Source organism: Salvelinus alpinus, chromosome 8 (genome assembly GCF_045679555.1).
Source record: "Salvelinus alpinus chromosome 8, SLU_Salpinus.1, whole genome shotgun sequence".
Lineage (NCBI taxonomy): Eukaryota > Metazoa > Chordata > Actinopteri > Salmoniformes > Salmonidae > Salvelinus > Salvelinus alpinus.
The window spans coordinates 67,616,898-67,640,573 of record NC_092093.1 but is presented as its reverse complement, the minus strand read 5'-3'; the positions used below and the strand labels follow the sequence as shown (position 1 = coordinate 67,640,573).

At 43.7% G+C, this 23,676-nt stretch overlaps 1 protein-coding gene across 5 annotated transcripts in view; it reads right to left on the bottom strand.

Moving 5' to 3' along the window:
- Positions 1-23,676, bottom strand: part of LOC139583570 (receptor-type tyrosine-protein phosphatase N2-like) — a 278,697-nt gene that overhangs the window by 159,523 nt on the left and 95,498 nt on the right. For 3 of the 5 annotated variants that reach the window (XM_071414797.1, XM_071414792.1, XM_071414793.1), the window contains 7 exons: positions 22,568-22,812; positions 19,564-19,996; positions 19,049-19,312; positions 17,076-17,116; positions 13,966-14,474; positions 10,691-10,777; positions 666-745 (listed from right to left, as the gene is read on the bottom strand). In XM_071414797.1, coding sequence (XP_071270898.1) covers positions 666-745; positions 10,691-10,777; positions 13,966-14,474; positions 17,076-17,116; positions 19,049-19,312; positions 19,564-19,996; positions 22,568-22,812 — 1,659 coding nt within the window. The remainder of the gene's footprint in view (positions 1-665; positions 746-10,690; positions 10,778-13,965; positions 14,475-17,075; positions 17,117-19,048; positions 19,313-19,563; positions 19,997-22,567; positions 22,813-23,676) is intronic. The other 2 variants (XM_071414794.1, XM_071414795.1) reach the window with 1 other exon arrangement.

Below are 23,676 nucleotides of genomic sequence, written 5' to 3'. Positions count from 1 at the left end.
CATGTGGTTTGTGTTAGTGTTGTTACTGCTGTTGTTCCAACCCCAATGTTATTGACTGTTGGACTGTTGCTCGCTGCTTCTCAAAGTCATTTCCAACCGAAGCAAGGGCGTCACACTCCCTTGTTGATCAAGTTCAGACAATGCCAGCGGCGCGGTGTAGTGTAGTGCGGTGCGGGAGCGATGCATACTGAAATAACAAATCCTTTTTTTCCCGCTCTCATCATGACACCTTTCTATCAGACCACATCAAACTGCCTGGCTTTACGAAGGCGAGCTTGTCCGAGCCTGTCCGTCAGTCTAGCGGATGTGCGAGGAGAGCAGATGAAGCCCATCCAGAGTCACACTCTACATCCCAAATGGCACCCTACTCCCTATATAGTGCACTCCTTTTGACCAGAGAGTGCACTAAATAGGGAATATGCTGCCATTTGGGCCACCGCCTATGTGTCTCAGTAGGAAACGCTTGTCATCCTGTGTGAAACACAAAACATGACTAAATGTTTGTGCGAATCAACGATCAACTCTGCTTTGACACTATCAGAGGTTTCACTGTATCTTCCCTCGATGGTGAACCCAATAAATGACGATGAGCACGATATAGGTAATGATTGGTGGGTGGATTTGGGAGGATATCGACTGGTGTAAATGAGAGAGAGTGGTCGTACCTGCAATGTGGGCCAGGTCTGCAGTGCTGACATTATGAGGGTTGGAGCCCACCCTGAAGGTCACAGCTGGACCCAGCACTCTGAAATATAGAAGCACAAGAGGAAACGCTAGCTACACCCCCAAACTCAGTTTTCTTCAATTCAACCACAGACGAGGTAGAAAAAGACTGAGAGACAGAGGACTAGTAGAGTAGAGTAGAGCGTAGAGAAAGACAGAGTGACTCCCTGAGAGCTTCAGCTACCAGCAAGCTTCAAATCATCTCACATCTTTAATAGCAGCCAGTGGAGGGGGGTTGTTTTATCTTTCTGTTTGAATTTGAACAAAACACCAAACATGAAAGTGTGGCACTATACTGCAGCTGAGAACCTTCGCTTTGCCCCTCTGGCTACCCGTCTATTTGCACCCTATGTCCCCACTGTCTAGCTAGTAAACTGAACACACTCCTCGCTCTCCAATGCAGTATACATGTTTAACTACGCTAATCATGGTCAATAGAAACTAACCAGACTGGACAGGATGAAGAAACTCCCTACAGTCACGGTAAAAAAGAAATATCTACAGAAGCATAGCCCCAACTTCAGCAACAGAGAAAAATCCTTCTCTGAGACCAATAGGCAGAAAGCCAACAGCGACTGGTAAAATAAAATATATTCTGCAGGGTTTAATGGTGGTGTGACAAACTTAGGTCTAAGCCACAAGCCAGGGCGTTGTTGTATTGCAATACATTTTAAATACTATGGTACTAAGGTCTTTTACATCTTGCCAGGGAGAAAACCTTTTGCCTGATTACAATATTATGATTCACAAGCCATTGAATCGAAACAGTATTGCAAAAAGAGGTATCACGGTATTCACAATACAGTTTTTTCTCCCAGCCCTTACTGCCCTATATATTACCTTAGTACCTTTGTTTCTATCAAGAACATAAACGGGTTCTTTGGCTGTCCCCATCGGAATACCCTTTGAAGAACCCTTTTTGGTTCCAGGTAGAACCCATTTAAGTTCCATGTAGAAGTTAAATTCCTTTCCACAGAGGGTTCTACATGGAACTCAAAATAGTTAAACCCAAAAGGGTTATCCTATGGGGACAGCTGAAGAACCCTTTAGGAGCCCTTTTTTAAAGAGTGTAGAGCAGTGGTTGAGGGGAAAAGTCAGAATCCCAGGAAGCGTGCGGTGTGAAGGGGCATCGTTAGGTGAAGTGACACCCCGCCTCCCCAATATGACCCTCATAAACCACCTTTATTCAGACTGCATCCCAGATGGCATCCTGTTCCCTACATAGTGCACTACTCTTGTCCGGAACCCTATGGGCCCTGTTCAAAAGTAATGCACTACATAGGGAATAGAGTGCCATTTGGGATGAATTTTAAGTCATTTTTCACCCGTTGTGTTTGGCCTTGGAAGTCTAGTTACTTCCAGCCTCAGTGTATAAACTGGGGGGAGATCCATCATCACACTGCCAGCCTACTGTAACCCAGCCTGAGAGAAAACTATCTGTCACAGCCACCATCGGAGACATGGGTTGCGTCTCAAATAGCACCCTAATCCCTATATAGTGCACACCTTCACTATATAGGGAATAGTGTGCCTTTTGGGATGCAATCATGGACATAGCTTTGAATGAGCATTGAATTAGCAACTTTCCTCACTGTTACCTGCTTTTGTCAAAGAGAAAAATGCTTCCGTTTAATGCCTTCCAGGGTTCAACATTAACGCTTGTCCACTTGCAAGTAAAGCAAATTGTCGGACAAGCAGATTATAGATTTAAATTGTCCGAATGGCCACAACTGCAGGATATATAATACTTGGGATCAGAGACCAGCAGCCTTCCATTGTCAATATCAGTCATAATAATACATTTTATTTTGTGAAGTGGTTCCTTGCATGATACAACACAACTTTCTGTCACTGTTTTGGCATTTATTTTTTATTTTTGAACAAGTGACTGAGCTTTATGACATGTAAAAAATCTGTCCTACTTGTCTGATGGACAACCCAACTAAGAACAAAGGTTCCCACAACTTTAGAGAATGTTCCCTTAAAAGTGTCATTAGGTCACCAACTAAAGTTTTCACAGGAATGTTCCCATAACGTACAAGGAATATTTCCAAGAGACCATGCCCTTAATGTCAAATAGATCATACCCAGAATGTGGTTGTTCTAGACATGTTTCTTGAGAATGTAGCAAAAGCATTTGTGTACCAGTTTTCGGTGGGTGAGGAGAACATTCCATCAACGTCCCACCACAGAACATGGCTGCTATGTTCTCAGAACATAAGTTCTTCATGTTATAGAGACATCTACAGACGTTTCATGGGAATGTTGCAAAACAATTTGTGCCCCCCCCAAAAAAATTATTACAGATCATGTCTTGTTTATTAAGGCCCTGATTGGTGAACCGCTGATCCATTCACAGCTCTTTGTCTGTTGGCAAGGTTAGGGATACTCACACACACAGTGCTTTTAAGACACAGCGTTTCACATTTACATGATTACATTGTGCATGTTCAATTATTTAGTAGTCATTACTCAATATGTCCTCACCTGGGATTTGAACTCACAACCTCTTGGTTCACGGTAGTCCGATCGTCCTGCTACGACCATGTCCGTGTAAGGAATATTCTCCTAAGCCTCTGGACACAGGAATGTTCTTGCAACATTCTCATGAAACATGTCTAGAACATTAATATCTTATATTCTGAGAACATGACAACCATGTTCTGTGCATGTTCGGTGGAACGTTGATGGAATATTCTCTTAACTCTCAGAAAACTGGACGCAGGAATGTTCTTGCAACGTCCCATAACACGTCTACTTCACCTGACTTCTGTTTGCTCTGTCAAATGTTAATATTTTCACAATCTGTCCCACATTCTTCCTGATGCCAATGGTGTGCCAGGAATCTACGTAGATGCATCTCAAATGAAACGGTTGTGTCTTTCTTCCTAAAATAATTGTCTAAATAGACTCTGGAAAAAAAGAGTACTTCATGGTGATTGAGTTGGATAAGTTATCTATCAACACTCTGCTGGTGTTCTGTGTAATCGAATGGGGTTTATAAGCTCAGTGCTCATATTAGCTCAGTTGAGGGAAGTGTGTGTGTGTTTGTTTATGCACGTGTTCGTACGCGTGTCTGCGTGTACACACGTGTTCGCGCTTGTGCATACATTGGAGTGTGTGTGTGTCAAATCAAATGTTATTTGTCACATGCGACGAATACAACAGGTGTAGACCTTACTGTGAAATGCTTATTTACAAGCCCAACAATGCAGTTAAGAAAATATTTACTAAATAGGCTAACATTTTAAAAAAGGAACACAATGAAATAACAACAACGAGGCTATATACAGGGGGTACCGGTACCGAGTCAATGTGCGGGGGTACAGGTTAGTCGTGTGTGTGTGTGTGTGTGTGTGTGTGTGTGTGTGTGTTTGGGTGGGTCCATCGGTTCACCAGGTTCAGTTCAGTTCAGAGTACCTCAGTGTCTGAGGAGGCCACTCCCCCTAGTGTATATGATCAGTAAAACATTTACGTCATCCTCTGTAGAGCAAAGAACATCAGCATGGGCAAAGTAAAGTGCTGTTTTTATACATAACGGTATCCAATGTAGAAACTTAAAGCCATCCAAAACAAGCACCCCGAAGCTAAACCACCTCATTTGTATTATGATAATCTTTTCATATGGCTCGTATTCTCTCCTCTGCGGAGTATCTCTTTTCACCTCCTTCAACCTCATGCCGTACACATACAGAGAGAGAAGCTTGAAATTGTGCACTACGTAGGCAATAGGGTGCCATTTGGGACATAACTGTTGTGTCAGTGTGTTCTGACCCTCACTAGCAGCCAGAGTTGGCTCACATCGAGACGGGTGCTTTCATAGTCTCACCTGCTGAGCATACTGGAGAGAAACACGATGAGCTCCGGCTCACATCACAGGCAAACAGACGCCCATCATTACTCAATAAATATGCTTCGAACACAGTGCATTTAGTCCAAAAAGAGGGAAAAACAGTGCAGACAAAGGATACATTAGCAGGTATCTATATCTCTGTTTATCGGTCTCCTGGAATAGGAGCTAGCTATCATCTCGGTGTGGTATAATAGAGCCAGTCTGGACAGAGACGCACGACTCAACCTCATAAACCCTCGGCACACACAATGCAGCCAGCCATGTCAATGCCTCTCCTTTAGAGAGCAAAATTATTCATTTAGAACTGTTTCTAAAATCAAGTGTATTGCAAAAATATAAACGCAACATGTAAAGTGTCCCATGTTCCATGAGATGAAATAAAAGATCGCAGAAATGTTCCATATGCACAAAAAGCTTGTTTCTCTCAAATTGTGTGCACAAATTTGTTTCCATCCCTGTTAGTGACAATTTCTCCTCTGCCAAGATAATCCATCCACCTGACAGGTGTGGCATATCAAGAAGCTGGTTAAACAGCTTGCTCATTACACAGGTGCACCTTGTGCTGGGGACAATAAAAGGCCACTCTAAAATGTGCAGTTTTGTCACACAACACAAAATGCCAAAGATGTATCAAGTTATGAGGGAGCATGCAATTGGAATGGTGACTGCAGGAATGTCCACCAGATCTGTTGCCAGAGAATGTAATATTAATTGATCTACCGTAAGCCGATTCCAACGTCATTTTGCCTTACAACCACAGACCATGTGTAACCACGCCAGCCCAGGACTTCCACATCCAGCTTCTTCGCCTGCGGGATCATCTAAGACCAGCCACCTTGACAGCTGATGAATACTGAGTATTTCTGTCTGTAATAAAGCCCTTTTGTGGAGAAAAACTCATTCTAACTGGTGGGCCTGGTTCCTGAGTGGGTGGGCCTATGCCCACCCTGGCCCACCCATGGCTGCGCCCCTGCCCAGTCATGTGAAATCCATAGATTAGGGCCTAACGAACGCATTTCAATTGACTGATTTCCTTACATGAACTGTAACTGAGTGAAATAATTGAAATTGTTGCATGTTACGTTTAAATTTTTGTTCAGTATATATATACAGTGGGGAGAACAAGTATTTGATACACTGACGATTTTGCAGGTTTTCCTACTTACAAAGCATGTAGAGGTCTGTAATTTTTATCATAGGTACACTTCAACTATGAGAGACGGCATCTAAAACAAAAATCCAGAAAATCACATTGTATGATTTTTAAGTAATTAATTTGCATTTTATTGCATGACATAAGTATTTGATACATCAGAAAAGCAGAACTTAATATTTGGTACAGAAACCTTTGTTTGCAATTACAGAGATCATACGTTTCCTGTAGTTCTTGACTAGGTTTGCACACACTGCAGCAGGGATTTTGGCCCACTCCTCCCTACAGATCTTCTCCAGATCCTTCAGGTTTCGGGGCTGTCGCTGGGCAATACGGACTTTCAGCTCCCTCCAAAGATTTTCTATTGGGTTCAGGTCTGGAGACTGGCTAGGCCACTCCAGGACCTTGAGATGCTTCTTACGGAGCCACTCCTTAGTTGCCATGGCTGTGTGCTTCGTGTCGTTGTCATGCTGGAAGACCCAGCCACGACCCATCTTCAATGCTCTTACTGAGGGAAGGAGGTTGTTGGCCAAGATCTCGCGATACATGGCCCCATCCATCCTCCCCTCAATACGGTGCAGTCGTCCTGTCCCCTTTGCAGAAAAGCATCCCCAAAGAATGATGTTTCCACCTCCATGCTTCACGGTTGGGATGGTGTTCTTGGGGTTGTACTCATACTTCTTCTTCCTCCAAACACGGCGAGTGGAGTTAGACCAAAAAGCTCTATTTTTGTCTCATCAGACCACATGACCTTCTCCCATTCCTCCTCTGGATCATCCAGATGGTCATTGGCAAACTTCAGACAGGCCTGGACATGCACTGGCTTAAGCAGGGGGACCTTGCGTGCGCTGCAGGATTTTAATCCATGACGGCGTAGTGTGTTACTAATGGTTTTCTTTGAGACTGTGGTCCCAGCTCTCTTCAGGTCATTGACCAGGTCCTGCCGTGTAGTTCTGGGCTGATCCCTCTTCTTCCTCATGATCATTGATGCCCCACGAGGTGAAATCTTGCATGGAGCCCCAGACTGAGGGTGATTGACCGTCATCTTGAACTTCTTCCATTTTCTAATAATTGCGCCAACAGTTGTTTCCTTCTCACCAAGCTGCTTGCCTATTGTCCTGTAGCCCATCCCAGCCTTGTGCAGGTCTACAATTTTATCCCTGATGTCCTTACACAGCTCTCTGGTCTTGGCCATTGTGGAGGTTGGAATCTGTTTGATTGAGTGTGTGGACAGGTGTCTTTTATACAGGTAACGAGTTCAAACAGGTGCAGTTAATACAGGTAATGAGTGGAGAACAGGAGGGCTTCTTAAAGAAAAACTAACAGGTCTGTGAGAGCCGGAATTCTTACTGGTTGGTAGGTGATCAAATACTTATGTCATGCAATAAAATGCAAATTAATTACTTAAAAATCATACAATGTGATTTTCTGGATTTTTGTTTTAGATGCCGTCTCTCACAGTTGAAGTGTACCTATGATAAAAATTACAGACCTCTACATGCTTTGTAAGTAGGAAAACCTGCAAAATCGGCAGTGTATCAAATACTTGTTCTCCCCACTGTATATATATATAATGTAAGCCATTAAGCATCCTCTTTTGTCCAAAGCGACTTACGCATGCATTCATTTCATTTTTATATTGATGGCCCCAGCGGGTCCTTGGCAATGCAAGTGCCATGCTGTACTGAGACACACAGGACCACAATGTAGATCATATGTCATCTTCAACTCACAAATAATGGTACTAAGCACCTGAATAGCAGTAGGCATTTATAGAAACAAGGCATACTGTTTGCGTCTCTGGCATCTTTCATATGATACTGTTCTGTGAGAAGTAACCAGACTTGCCTTTTCCTGGAGTAGAGGCTTGAAAGGCTTCAGACTCAGTTCGTACATGTCTTCTCTGCCTCCTATGGCCTGGTTCCAGCAGCACAGAACTACCAGGAGAAACTAGCTGGGTTCAAGGATAGTTCACCTAGTCAATAAAACATTAACACTGCTGTCTCTCTCCAGTGGGATTCTGTGTGTGTGAGTGCAGGCGTCCGTGTGTTTATGCGTGTGTGCTTGTGTCCGTGTATTAAAGCGTGTGTGCATGCGTGCGTACGTGTGTGTGTGTGTGTGTGCATGCGTATGTACTTGCGCGTGTGAACGCGTGTGTTTCCCATGTGTTTTCACAACAAAGACCATATTATTAAGAACCATGACTGTTTTTTAAATGTGTTTAGAGGCATCAACAACAATAAGGCAGTGATGTGGCAGGGAAGCACAATCAAGAGCTGCCCAGCGACACGAGCCTACCGGACGAGCTAAACTACTTCTATGCTCGCTTCAAAGCAAATAACACTGAAACATGCAAGAGAGCACCAGCTGTACCGGAAGACTGTGTGATCATGCTCTCCGCAGCCGATGTGAGTAAGACCTTTAGAAAGGTCAATATTCACAAGGCCGCAGGGCCAGACGGATTACCAGGACGTGTACTGCGTGCATGCGTTGACTAATAAGCAAGTGTCTTCACTGACATTTTCAACCTCTCTCTGTCCAAGTCTGTAATACCAACATGTTTTTTAGCAGACCACCATAGTGCCTGTGCCCAAGAACACTAAGGTAACCTGCCTAAATGACTACAGACCCCGTAGCACTCACGTCTGTAGCCATGAAGTGCTTTGAAAGGCTGGTCATGGCTCACATTAACAACATCATCCCAGAAACCCTAGACCCACTCCAATTTGCATACCGCCCCAACAGATCCACAGATGATGCAGTCTCTACTGCACTCCACACTGCCCTTTCGCACCTGGACAGAAGGAACACCTATGTGAGAATGCTATTCATTGACTACAGCTCAGCATTCAACACCATAGTGCCCTCAAAGCTCATCAATAAGCTAAGGCCCCTGGGACTAAACACCTCCCTCTCCAACTGGATCCTGGACTTCCTGACGGGCCGCCCCCAGGTGGTAAGGGTAGGTAACAACACTTCCGCCACGCTGATCCTCAACACAGGGGCCCCTCAGGGGTGCGTGCTCAGCCCCCTCCTGTACTCCCTGTTCACTCATGACGGCTAGGCACGGCTCCAACACCCTCATTAAATTTGGCGATGACACAACAGTGGCAGCAGCCTATAGGGAGGAGGTCAGAGACCTGGCCGTGTGGTGCAAGGACAACAACCTCTCCCTCAACATGATCAAGACAAAGGAGATGATTGTGGACTACAGGAAAAAGAGGGCCAAGCATGCCTCCATTCCCATCGACGGGGCAGTAGTGGAGCAGGTTGAGAGCTTCAAGTTCCTTGGTGTCCATATCGCCAACAAACTAACATGGTCCAAGCACACCATGACAGTTGTGAAGCGGGCACGACAAAACCTATTCCCCCACAGGAGACGGAAAACATTTGGCATGGGTCCTCAGATCCTCAAAAGGTTCTACAGGTGCACCATCGAGAGCATCCTGACTGGTTGCATCATTGCCTGGTATGGCAACTGCTCGGCCTCCGACCGCAAGGCACTACAGAGGGTAGTGCGAACAGCCCAGTACATCACTGGGGTCAAGCTTCCTGCCATTCAGGACCTCTATACCAGGCGGTGTCAGAGGAAGGCCCTGAAAATTGTCAAAGACTCCAGCCACCCTAGTCATAGACTGTTCTCTCTGCTACCACATGGCAAGCGGTACCGGAGCGCCAAGTCTAGGTCCAAGAGGCTTCTAAACAGCTTCTACCCCCAAGCAATAAGAGTCAGAAACATCTAGTCAAATGGCTGCCCAGACTATTCACATTGCCCCCCTCCCCACACCACTGCCACTCTATGTTGTCATCTATGCATAGTCACTTTAATTAACTCTACCTATGTGTACATACTACCTCAACTAACTGTGCCCCCGCACATTGACTCTGTACCGGCACCCCCCTGTATATATTGTTCTTTTTTTACTGCTCCTCTTTAATTACTTATATTTTGAAACTGCACTGTCAGTTAGGGACTCGTAACCGAGTCTACACTAAATTGCACTACAATTTGATTTGATGTGAATCCAACAGAATCCAATACAGAATATGACCTGATCAAATGTAGTGCAATATATAGGGAATAGGCTTCCGTTTGTGAAGCATCCTATACAGTATGTGGAGGTAATTAGAGCTGATTTCTCTTTCCAGAGGAACACAAACACACAAAGGTCAGAATAAGAAAAAACGTCTACGCACTCCGCTACTGCACTGCAGGGGCAGCTTCACACACAGTGCTTCCTGTTTCTGGAGTCCTGGACAACCTTTATTCTGTTCCCTGAGCTTACATCAGAGATTTTTTAACAAAAAAACATCTTCCTCTTCAGAATTTGAAATGGTCTTTTATTTTAGACCAGGGGTGTCAAACTTAATTCCCAGAGGGCCGTGTGTCTGCTGCTTTTCTGCAGTTGCTACATCCATTTTAGGACTTTAAAGTAAGGATATATAGCCATTGATTCTAGAAGAATATAAGTTATAAATGCCTCATGAGCTTAGTGAATCTCTCTTAACCCACCTGAAACCAAAATATAAGCTTGTTTTACTCCAATGGATGTAATGTAAACGAAGTAACTGTAAACAAACACAGCTTCAAAACATCGTTTGAACTATCATTTCGATTTCATAGATGGTCAGTCTTTTCATCCATAGCTCCTTCTATGAATTTCAGAGTGGTTATATTTATCCAGCCTCATCCTCGAGCTGTTCATCAAAACAGTGGCTTGGTTTTCACGCTGTTATTGTTTAAAATGCAGATTGCCTCTTTAAGACCTCGACAACCAGATGAGGGGACTTTCTACCCAATCAATGACCTTCATTGATCAATCAAGTACAAAGGAGGAGTTAGACACCCCTGGTTTGAAGGTCATGTCGACAATACTTTCCAGTCCCACTTTTCGACAACAATAAAAACACAAAGTGTGTGTGCATTAGTGCATGGGTCCTGTGTGTCCTGTAATACATACGAGAGTTGGAGAATGTTGGCCACATGGAGGTTGATCTTCCGACCCACATGTTCCATCAGGTCCGAGCCCTGGTCAGAGGTGAGGGAGCTGGGGGGAGGGCAGACAGAGAGAACGCACGGTATCAGACACGAAGCTCCTTTATATTACAACCAACCAGTCACAGAACCGGCAACATCTAGCCCTAATTGGCATATCTGGGTTTCCACATGTAACTGACATGTACATAAATTAACAAGACACACACAACCAAGCTCGCATAATGTATAGATGTGCACACACACACACACACACACACGCATGCAAGCACGCAAACGCAAGCACACACACAAACAGCCTTGCACCAGTGGAATAGGGATCAGGTGCCTCTTCTGGCTTTGTAAACAACCTGCATTTTCCAGCAATGAGACAAGCAGTAAGGTGCAAATGGAACCCGCGTGAGGTGTAATATAGGCGTTCTTCACTCTCACTCACACACACACACACACACACACACACACACACACACACACACACACACACACACACACACACACACACACACACACACACACACACACACACACACACACACACACACACACACACACACACACACACACACACACACACACACACACACACTGAGCTGAGCTGAGTAATAATGTGGAAATGTAATGGATGTGTGAAAGTGTAATGGCTCTATGATAAAGCCATGCTCCATCTGAGCTCAGTCCAGTGGCTGCTCTCTCACACAGTGAGGAAATCACCCAAGGAAACAGAGTCTGCATTCCAAATGGCCCCACATTCCCTACATAGTGCACTACTTTTGACCAGACTTTTGGGACCTGGTCAAAAGTTGGCACTGTACAAGGAATAGGTTGTCAGAGCAAACAAAGCATTCTGTAGGCAGCTCTGTATGCAAGAAATGACAGGGCTAAACACAGATCGTTGGAGTTAAAAATGACATGTACACTGCCTTCAGAAAGTATTTGTAGTGTTACAAAGTGGGATTCAAATGGATGTAATTGTCATTTCTTTTGTCAATGATCTACACAAAAAACTCTGTCATGTCAAAGTGTTAGAAACATGCTAACATGTATTTTTTTAGTCTATTGGATAAAAAAAACTAATATATCTTGATTAGACAAGTATTGAACCCCCTGCGTCAATACATGTTAGAATCACCTTTGGCAGCGATTGCAGCTGTGACTCTTTCTGGGTAAGTCTCTAAGAGCTTTTACGATATCTGGAGTGCACAATATTTAAAACATTCTTCAAGCTGTTCAGTGCAGAATAACAGATTTTTACCTAGTCAGCTCAGGGATTTGATCTAGCAACCTTGCAGTTACTGGCTCAACACTCTAACCACTAGGCTACCTGCCGGCCCAGTTAATAACTGCACCATACTCAAAGGGATATTCAAAGTCTGTTTAATTAAAAAAAAAAAAATTCTACCAATAGATATCTTCTTTGTGAACCATTGGAAAACCTCCCTGGTCTTTTGGTTGAATCTCTGCTTGAAATTCACTGGTCGACTGAGGGACCTTACAGATAATTGTATGTGTGGGGTACAGTGATGGGGTAGTCATTTAAAAAGAATGTTAAACACCATTGTTGCACACAGAGCGAGTCCATGCAACTTATTATGTGACTTGTTAAGCACATTTGTACTCCTGAACTTATTTAGCCTTGCCATAACAAAAGGGTTGAACAGACATTTTAGCATTCCATTTTTCAATAATTTGTTAACATTTCTAAAAACATAATTCCACGTTGACATTATGGGGTATTGTGTGTAGATCAGTGACACAAAATCTCAATCTAATCCATTTTAAATGCAGGCTGTAACAACAAAATCTAGAAAAGTCAAGGGGTGTGAATACTTTCTGAAGGCACAGTACAGTATGTAGGCTGCACAATATAGCGTTTAAATTTTGCGTAATCTGTGTACACAATTTGAATTTTTCTTGCTTTTTGGGGGGCCTTTTGTCATATGTTTTGCCTTTAAAAGAATTAAAGGACTCTTGTAATACTAAGATAATATTGGGCTAACAATGACCATACCAACCAATAACAATACACACAATTGTAAATCTAAACTGGTGTGCATCCTCAGATAGTTTACTGGCCTGTTTACACATAATTGTAACATCCTCTAATAACGTATTACATCTATCACCATGAGGCGCTTGATTTACTCTACCTTTAAGAAAGTGAAGTTCTCTTTTTCTGTTTTGAGAGCTTTTGAAAGTTAAAGATTCAACCAAGTGATTCCAGACACGTTCGGCTCCCTCTGCGGTATTTCTAATAACTGGAGAGCTCTAGGAGTGACTTGGTTGTTGATGCTAGCACTTTTCCTCTTGGTTCTCTCTCTCCTCTTCCCCATCTCATCCCCATCTTCCTCCCATCCCCCCACCACAATGTCAGGAGCTGTCAGATAAGCAAGTTAGCCTGGCCCCGCTGCGGGTGGGGAAGGAGATGGCTATAACAACTGCACAATCATCAGGTCTGCAGAAAACTCTGGAGACCATAGTAGGCAGGTTCCTGCTAGCTAAAGCAGCATCGGGCTGGGGATGCAGGAAGAGGGGGAGGAGAAGATGGAAGAGAGAGAGAAAAGTCTGTCTGGAAGGTGAACTGTTCCTCTTGTCTCCCCTGACTGTGTGTGTGTGTTAGTGAGTGTGGGCGCACGCAGTGGGGTGTCTGAGATGTGGCCCATCAAGCCCGGATGGCCGGTGGCGAGCGCCCCTCCCCAAGAAAGCGAGAGGCGTGCTGTTGAACAGGTAAAGGACAGCGCTCTGACACTCTCCCTGATAATGCCAGAAAGGGATTTGAGAAAGTGCCACAGGCGAAACACAGTTGATAGAAACCTATCTTGCGGTGTGAGGCTGAGCCGAGTGGAGACTGACTCTGGTGCCCTTTGCTGACACCATATCATCATGAACACTGTAATTCAGTGCGGTAATACCCACACACTGAAGGACTAATCATCACAGCTATTGTGACCAAGTGCACCACCAAGGATATCAAGCGATCATTCTCTATAAAAAGAAAAAGTTTGTATATGTCTGTGTTGTTTTGAAAGATGTATGCTTTTTCAACAGCAGCATGAATTTAGGCAACAAAGATTGCTTTAGGCCTATTTTAACCACAGTATGCCCAACAATAAAAAAATTATGAGGTGAAAAGAAAATAGGAAACAAACGGAGCTGGAGATAACTGCTCATTGTGAAGTTAAAGTATAAATACATACATTATGTTTGGTAAATAGCAGCAAGTATAATCTTCACCATACTCACTCTGTGTCTGTAATGATGTAGCCAAAGTCGCCGAGGTAGTTTTTCCCTCGATGTGACTTCGAGTAAGCTTTGACCCCCATATGCACCACCTCCTCCTCCTCCTGGAGTCGCATGTCCTGTTTCTGTGGCTCTGCAAGGAGATTCTTCTTCTGTGGTTTATCTGCCAGAAGGTCTGTCTCAGCCTCCAGAGGAGGAGGAGCTTTGGTACCGTGGATCCACCTCTCCACCTCGGAGTCTACCATGGATTCAGAAGCCTGGACATCCATCGGTTGGTCTGGAGATCTATCCTCTCCTCCTATGGCCATGTACCTCTCCCCCCAGGGGTGTTGTACAGGCACCTGGCCCTGTGTGGTCCTGCTTCTGACATTCTCCAGACCTACTGTTCTCTGGCCCTCAATAGAGGGGCCGCCTGCTGCCCCAGCACCATCAACCTCCATCTGGGCATCTGGCTCATCACTGAAGGGGTCCATATTGAGGTACTCCAACAGCTTACTGACGAAGCCTGGGTCCTGTGGTAGGATATGGCAACCATAGACATAGAATCACTTCTAAAATGGCCACCGGTCCACGAATTTCAGACCCATTGACTTGAACGGGAAAAAACGTTCTAGTGATTCTATTTCTATGATAGCAACACAGGGATTAGACACTGGTGCTCTAACACTGCACTGAAAAATATAAAGTATTAAAACAACATGATTGTGTAATGAAACCATAAAAGTAGTGCACCTAAGCTGATGTCTGGTGTTTGGACGGTGTTGAAATGTAAACCCAATGTAAGTGTTTAAATACTCAGATTGTGTTTTAAAACAGAAATGTAGTACTCTGAAACACCCAAAGTGGTACTTCAACCTGAATATTGGTGTTTTTGAGAGTGCTGTGAAAACACAATTTGGGGTTTCAGTGCATGTAAAAGGGAGAATCAACAAACTGTATTTTCTAAACCATCGATTTGTATGAGAAACACAAATGGTTTACAGCCCTATTGATTGATGATACGGGCCTTATTATGCTTTATTTTAACAGATTAGAAACAGGAGGGGCAGTAAGATGGTACATTTCGTTGATATGTACCATATATACTAAGAAATTATTCTGGGTTACATTGAAGTTGACAAAAAAAACACACAAAAAACAGTGCCTTCGAAAAGTATTCAGATCCCTTGACTTTGGTAAATTACAGCCTTATTCTAAAATGGATTAAATAAAACAAATTCCTCAGCAATCTACACCCAATAACCAATAATCATTATCTGTAACCTAACAAAATGTGGACAAAGTCAAGGGGTCTGGATACTTTCCAAAGGCACTGTATACAAGCCCGTGGTCTAGCGGTAAACCCACCCACTTTAGACAGGTCACCCCTCTCCCCACCGGGGTTAGATTCCCGCTCCAACCCTTCAATCTTTTTCTCCCACCTATCTGTATCCACTCTGTCATTTCAGAACTGTGTCAAAATACACCCAAAATATATTAGAAAAAATGTATGCAAGACGTTTCAATTTCATATCAGCAAAATAATGTAAATCCAACTTAATATGTTGCTCAAAATGTAAGTATCTTTCATTAGGATAACTAAAGAGAGACAAAGTGATTGAACTCATTGGAAGTCTTTGGTTGTAATCTCTTTGCATTTCCTAGTTTGCCACGTGACTGTTTTTTGAGGATTGTGGGTAATTCACAATTTCTTGACTTTAGGATTCTTTCACAAATGTTGTATAAATGTTTGAAGAAAGAATATTACGCTTGTTGTGCAATGAGGTGTAATGGATCATGATGAACGGATATGAAAACCGTCAGGCAAATTGACCTTCAATGAGGACAGCAGCCATACCCACATTCATGACTACAATATAAGTGGAAAATGCAGTCCTCAATTCCAGCAGATTACCTGCCAATTACTGCTGGTGGTTTGAACCCTGTGCTTGACATTGCCTGCCAAAATGGTATTTGATATCAAATCGAACACATAAAACAATAAGACACTTCAGATAAAGGGATACACTTCTGCACTAGACAGGATTCATAACATCATAATGGTGTTCAGAAGAGTTAGAGCATGTCAAACTCATTCCACGGAGGACTGAGTGTCTGTGGGTTTTTCCTCCTCCCTTGTACTTGACTGATGAATTAAGGTCACTAATTAGTAAATAACTCTCCTCACCTGGTTGTCTAGGGCTTAATTGAAAATAAATAACTACAACCTGCAGACACTTGGCACTCCATGGAATGAGTTTGACACCCCGGCTTTATAGAGAGGAAACGAACTACACCTTTAGAGAAGGCATCTAATTCTGCACTAAACAGGACTCGAAAAAACTAAAATAGTGTTTTCAACCTTTTCTTTTAGTGCTCCCAGTCCCTGGCAACATGTTGCACAACACTTGATTTCGCGGTGTTACAACTCACCATGTAATGTTTCAGAACATCTCAGGATGATGTGTATCAATACTCCAGCCAAGTTAAGATTCCGTCTCCTTCAAGTTGGCTGAAGCTCAGTTGCCACTAGTTTTGGTGTTACAAAGCACTTCATTTTAACAGTGTGCTCTCTATTTTACTGCAAAGGTTTTGCTTTATAAGACGAGTGAACCTATTTTTAAATTAAAGGGTTTTGTTCCATGAGAAAATAATGTGTTTTCATTAAGGCTGATGGTTTACAGAAGTAATTCAATGAAAGTTCAACGTGAACTGTTTCTTTTCCTTCCTTTTAGACATAATTCTGTTCAACAGATACAAAGGTTTCAAAATGCTGACTGAAATGTCTACGCAAACACTTACTTCAATGATTTGTGTCAGTACTGGTATACTACTGTTTCTAAAAAGTTTAAAGAAGGGTTATTTTAAAGTTACGCAAGCAAATATTTAATATGAAACAGATAGGACAGAAAACAAGTTTTACAAACCTTAAACATCCGCAGACTGATATTTTTATAAGAATCTCTTTGAAATCATAGTGAACAGACTGATATTCCTTCCGTTGAAAGTGGTAATTCAGTTGAAAGTGGTAATTTACCTTCAAATGTCTATCATTAGAGTTTTATATAGTCCTTTCATCAATGAGTGGCAATTGAAGGAGCGGTTGCTGAAAACATGATGTGAATTAGGCCTACCTTGTCGTCTGGCTCAGAGTCTGCATCCTCCATTGGTTGCCCTGTAAAAATCAGAATGTGTGAGGGGAAAACATTCACAAGATAAAATACAGATTCCCATTGTTTTCCACAAAACAGTGGACAATTAAACTTGCTAAAGTTCAAGGCTTTACGGCTAATAACCAAACAATCTAAAACTTTTTCACACAGGTTTTACTTTACTTTCACCCTGGTGATAAATGCAAGTGCACCTTTATGTCTGTCTGTTAACTCTTGTGGACAGTTTACGTAACATAAATGGTACCTTAACCATCTGTCGACAATTTCTCCAGTGAGTTGGTTTTTAGCCACTGGTCATTTGTTCGAATCACTATTTAGCCGAATTTTGGAAGGGGAAGGGACATTTGGCTCAAAGACTTGACTGGAACTTGCAGAGAGAGCGCAGTGGAGCAACCATCCTGCTTCAGCTCCTCGTTCTAGTCTCTCCCCCAGAACCGAATTGAATAGTTGGTGCGAGATTTTCACTCTGGATTGCCTAGGCTAATCTGACCATGACTTGTGAAATATGTGCTGTGATATATACACCAAGACAGTCGTGAAGAGGGCACGACAAAACCTATTCCCCCTCCAGGAGACTGAAAACATTTGACATGGGTCCTCAGATCCGTAAAAGGTTCTACAGCTGCAACATCGAGAGCATTCTGACGGGTTGCATGACTGCCTGGTACGGCAACTGCTCGGCCTCCGACCGCAAGGCACTACAGAGGGTAGTGCGTACGGCCCAGTACATCACTGGGGCTAAACTGCCTGCCATTCAGGACCTCTACACCAGGCAGTGTCAGAAGAAGACCGTAAAAATTGTCAGACTCCAGCCACAGAAGCAAATTGCACCCTAGTCATAGACTGTTCTCTCTGCTACCGCACGGCAAGCGGTCCCGGAGTGCCAAGTCTAGGACCAAACGGCTTCTCAACCCCCAAGCCATAAGACTCCTAAACAGGTAATCAAATGGCTACCTGGACTATTAGCATTGTGACCCCCCGCCAACCCCTCTTTTACGCTGCTGCTACTCTCTGTTTATCATCTATGCATAGTCACTTTAACTATACCTACATGTTGAATATTACCTCAATTAGCCTGACTAAACGGTGCCCCCGCACATTGACTCTGTACCGGTACCACCTGTATATAGTCTCGCTACTGTTATTTTCACTGTCATTTTACTGTTTTTTATTTTTATTTATTTACTTATCTAATAACAATTTTTTACTTAAAAAATGCACTGTTGGTTAGGGCTTGTAAGTAAGCATTTCACTGTAAGGTTGTTGTATTCGGCGCACGTGACAAATAAACTTTGATTTGATTTGATATACACTCAGTGTACAAAGCATTAAGGACACCTGGTCTTTCCATGACATAGGTGAATCCAGGTGAAAGCTATGATCCCTTATAGATGTCACTTGTTAAATCCACTTCCGTCAGTGTAGATGAAGGGGAGGCTTCTCAACATGTTAAAGGAGGATTTTTAAGCCTTGAGACAGGGTGAATGGGCGAGACAAAAGATTTAAGTGCCTTTGAACAGGGTATGGTAGTAGGTGCCAAACGCACCGGTTTGTGTCAAGAACTGCAACGTTGCTGGGTTTTTCACGCTCAACAGTTTCCTGTGTGTCAAGAATGGTCTAACACCCAATGACATCCAAACAACTTGACACAACTGTGGGAAGCATTGGAGTCAACATGGGCCAGCATCCCTGTGGAATGCTTTTGACACCTTGTAGTCCATGCCACTACGAATTGAGGCTATTCTGAGGGCAAAAGGGTGCGGTGCAACTCAATATTAGGAAAGTGTCCTTAATGTTTCCACACTCAGTGTAGTGTGGTATGTGAAGTATGGTATGTCTTGTGATGTATTATTATAACATATGTACCCCAGAAATGTTGGCAAGCAAATTTCCCTATGGGGCAGGAATGTATTAATTAATTAATTAATTCATACCTTGAAGCTTTGCATCTTGCCCCAACATGTCGTCTTGGTCCTCCTCATCCTGGTCCTTGGAAGGTAAGGGTTCTCTCTTCATCTGCCTGTCCCGTATGGGTGCCATGACCCTGGGCTTAGCTCTGGCCCCGGGCCCCTCCCCATCCACCACATGCAGGACCTCAGAGATGATGTCTGCAAGCTGGTTCAGGTCTTTACCCATCAAACCGTCCATGTTCACTCTCTGCCTCCCCAGCTGGTTGACCACGTTCTGGATGAACCGTTCTGAGGGAGAGGGTAGAAAGGAGGAACACAGAGAAAGGTTAATGTGAGATCCACTATAACTGTCCAGTAGCTTTGATATTCACAGAAGCACAACTGCCTCGAAATGAATAAAATATCATACAATACATCTTTGAAATTCTATTTTTTTGTGTGTGTGTGTGTGTGTGGATCCACTACAAATTAATCTGAAGTCCACAGAAGCACACATGACAGTGCAAACACATATTATTGTGGGAAAAAGAAGCCCTTACCATCCACTGTACTGAGCTGTTCCTTGGGCACCCGATGGTTGGAAGCAGCCTTGAAGAGAAGCCTGTCTATGTTGGGCCTTGGAGGTTTGGAGCCACTGCCACCAAGTCGTGTCTGGGGTTCCACCTGATCACCAGAGCGTACAGGGCTGACATAGCTGAGATAGTGGAGCTTCCCCTTGGGTCCCACCACTGATCCCACCACTGCCCCTTGTACTGGGCGGCTCTGCGTGTGTGCTGCCCCAGCCAGGTAGCGCTCCAGCTGGGCAGTCAACCCCTTGGCACTCCCAGGCTCCTGGCTGGAGTAGGCTGTCTCCACTGAGGGTCTCCAGCTCCCCACGGCGCCCTGTGTGAAGACCTTACCCCCCTGGGGTGGCTCTGCAGACTGTAGACTATAGAATGTAGACTTTCCCTTCTTGGGCTGGAAGTCTTCATTCTGTAACACAACCATGCTTATCAACTGACCTTGAAAATTGCGTATGGAAATTCTAAAGGAAATAGTTTCACTCAATAGCCATTTTTGTGCATTTTCAGAACAGATTTTCAAAACACATCTCCCCCATCAAACAGAGCACCACTAGCTTCTCATAAACCAACCTAGAAACTACTGAATTAAAGCAGTAGATTCAAAATAAATACATTTGACAATGACGAGCATTAACGTAGATACATTGACACAATTAACACAAGGATAAGGTGTTAGACCCATAGGCTCTGGAAATCTGTGTGTAAGCAATCTTCCTACTTTGTGTCGTTCTGTCCCCAGAGATAATGTGATTCTCCCTAGCTTGGTAGTATTGGGAGACCCTAATGGCATTAACCCAGCAGGATGGGCCTCCGCCGTTCATGCTAACCATGTTTGTCATGCTCCGTCCCACAATGCATCAAAGAACCCCGCCTCGTTATGAAGGAGGGTCCTGAACTCCTCAACTCTGGACACCATCGTGGCTACGGTAATACGCGAATGGGAAGTAGCCAGGCAGCTTGTCCAGAGTTCAGGAGTTCAGGACCCTCCTTCATAACGAGGCGGGGTTCTTTGATTCATTGTGGGACAGAGCATGACAAACATGGTTAGCATATACAGTGGGGAGAACAAGTATTTGATACACTGCCGATTTTGCAGGTTTTCCTACTTACAAAGCATGTAGAGGTCTGTAATTTTTATCATAGGTACACTTCAACTGTAAGAGACGGAATCTAAAACAAAAATCCAGAAAATCACATTGTATGATTTTTAAGTAATTAATTTGCATTTTATTGCATGACATAAGTATTTGATACATCAGAAAAGCAGAACTTAATATTTGGTACAGAAACCTTTGTTTGCAATTACAGAGATCATACGTTTCCTGTAGTTCTTGACCAGGTTTGCACACACTGCAGCAGGGATTTTGGCCCACTCCTCCATACAGACCTTCTCCAGATCCTTCAGGTTTCGGGGCTGTCGCTGGGCAATACGGACTTTCAGCTCCCTCCAAAGATTTTCTATTGGGTTCAGGTCTGGAGACTGGCTAGGCCACTCCGGGACCTTGAGATGCTTCTTACGGAGCCACTCCTTAGTTGCCCTGGCTGTGTGTTGCGGGTCGTTGTCATGCTGGAAGACCCAGCCACGACCCATCTTCAATGCTCTTACTGAGGGAAGGAGGTTGTTGGCCAAGATCTCGCGATACATGGCCCCATCCATCCTCCCCTCAATACGGTGCAGTCGTCCTGTCCCCTTTGCAGAAAAGCATCCCCAAAGAATGATGTTTCCACCTCCATGCTTCACGATTGGGATGATGTTCTTGGGGCTGTACTCATCCTTCTTCTTCCTCCAAACACGGCAAGTGGAGTTTAGACCAAAAAGCTCTATTTTTGTCTCATCAGACCACATGACCTTCTCCCATTCCTCCTCTGGATCATCCAGATGGTCATTGGCAAACTTCAGACGGGCCTGGACATGCGCTGGCTTGAGCAGGGGGACCTTGCGTGCGCTGCAGTATTTTAATCCATGACGGCGTAATGTGTTACTAATGGTTTTCTTTGAGACTGTGGTCCCAGCTCTCTTCAGGTCATTGACCAGGTCCTGTCGTGTAGTTCTGGGTTGATCCCTCACCTTCCTCATGATCATTGATGCCCCACGAGGTGAGATCTTGCATGGAGCCCCAGACCGAGGGTGATTGACCGTCATCTTGAACTTCTTCCATTTTCTAATAATTGCGCCAACAGTTGTTGCCTTCTCACCAAGCTGCTTGCCTATTGTCCTGTAGCCCATCCCAGCCTTGTGCAGGTCTACAATTTTATCCCTGATGTCCTTACACAGCTTTCTGGTCTTGGCCATTGTGGAGAGGTTGGAGTCTGTTTGATTGAGTGTGTGGACAGGTGTCTTTTATACAGTTAACGAGTTGAAACAGGTGCAGTTAATACAGGTAATGAGTGGAGAACAGGAGGGCTTCTTAAAGAAAAACTAACAGGTCTGTGAGAGCCGGAATTCTTACTGGTTGGTAGGTGATCAAATACTTATGTCACACAATAAAATGCAAATTAATTACTTAAAAATCATAGAATGTGATTTTCAGGATTTTTGTTTTAGATTCCGTCTCTTACAGTTGAAGTGTACCTATGATAAAAATTACAGACCTCTACATGCTTTGCAAGTAGGAAAACCTGCAAAATTGTCAGTGTATCAAATACTTGTTCTCCCCACTGTATACACATATATATAGTCAAGAAGTGATGGGACCTCCTTTCTAAATGGGCATCATACATTCTCAGCAGGATTGTAAAGAGGAGAAACAGGAAATGAAAGCAGCGCAGAGACAACATAGCCAACTCCTGCCAAGATGGTTTCTTCCTCTTACTCATTAGGACAGAAAGAAGATGAAAACATGGGGCCCCAAAAAAGGACATGGAGCCCGTGGTTTACCAAGGCCGGGGCCTCTCTCTCCATGGTCCCCTATAGCTACGAAACACAGGTGGTTTGGAACCATTCCCCTCCCATGGAATGGCTTCTCTATCGGGACATTACCTTAGTGAGGGGGCCCTCTCGCTGGGGCCCCTGGCGAGCAGTGCCAACAGACTGGGGAAGGAGACCAAGCTCTTGCAGGTACTTCTGGACGCCAAGCTCTCCCTTTCCAGTCTTGAGCTTCCTGGCTCCACCATAGAGTGTCAGGGAGGCAGAAGGGGGTTCCGGCCTTCGGATAGGAACCTTGCGTATCTTGGAAAGCTCTCTGGAGATCACCTGCTGGGTGGTAGCATCCTGCCATGTCAACCCTAGAGAGATGGAGTCGAGTGAATTGATGTTAAACCATGGTCATATTCATTAGTGCACACATAGCAAAACATTTTGCAATGGTAAAACACAAATGAGCGTTTCCTATTGGACAAGTCCTTCCTCGTTTCTGGCTGTTTTCTTCCATTTTGTGTCTAGTGTATACAACCCAAGTTACCACTCTGTTTGTGCAAGAATACCAACGTACATTCTCCCGTGTTGATCCACAGCAAATTAAAAGAGAGTGCTAAATCAACACTGTGGAGTCTGTGGACCCATAGACACACCGGAACAGTGTTAAATTAACACACTGCTTAGTGTAAAGCCTTATTCAAATATTTCCCATAGTGCCTTGCCTTTCGAGTAAATTGTAGAGTTACCACCCATGACACCATGGACTTCACCAAGTGAGATCCTAAACGAATATGTTTTCATAATCTATGCATTTTTGTAATACAATACCATATGTATTTCATAAGGCCTTATTTTGAGTGCAGGAAACTCATACATGTCACTTTAAACTAAAACCATGCCCATCATTATCATATTTCCCAGCATGCTCTATTGCAGGTAGATTTTTAGAATTGTTTGTTACAATATCTATGTTTGTGCATGTACATTGATTGATTAATTAATTAATTAATTGAGTCCCAAGGAGATGGTTTGTAGGTGGTTAGTAGATGGTTTGTAGATGGTTCGTAGATGTTCAGTAGACGTCAACATTTCAACTAACTATCCACTAACCCTAACTCTAGCCCAAACCTTATCCTAACCTTAACTCTTACCCTAACCCTTATTTTAAACGTAACCGTAACATTAGCAAGCGTTTGCTTATCAACAGATTGTTGATAGTATGACCATCTGTA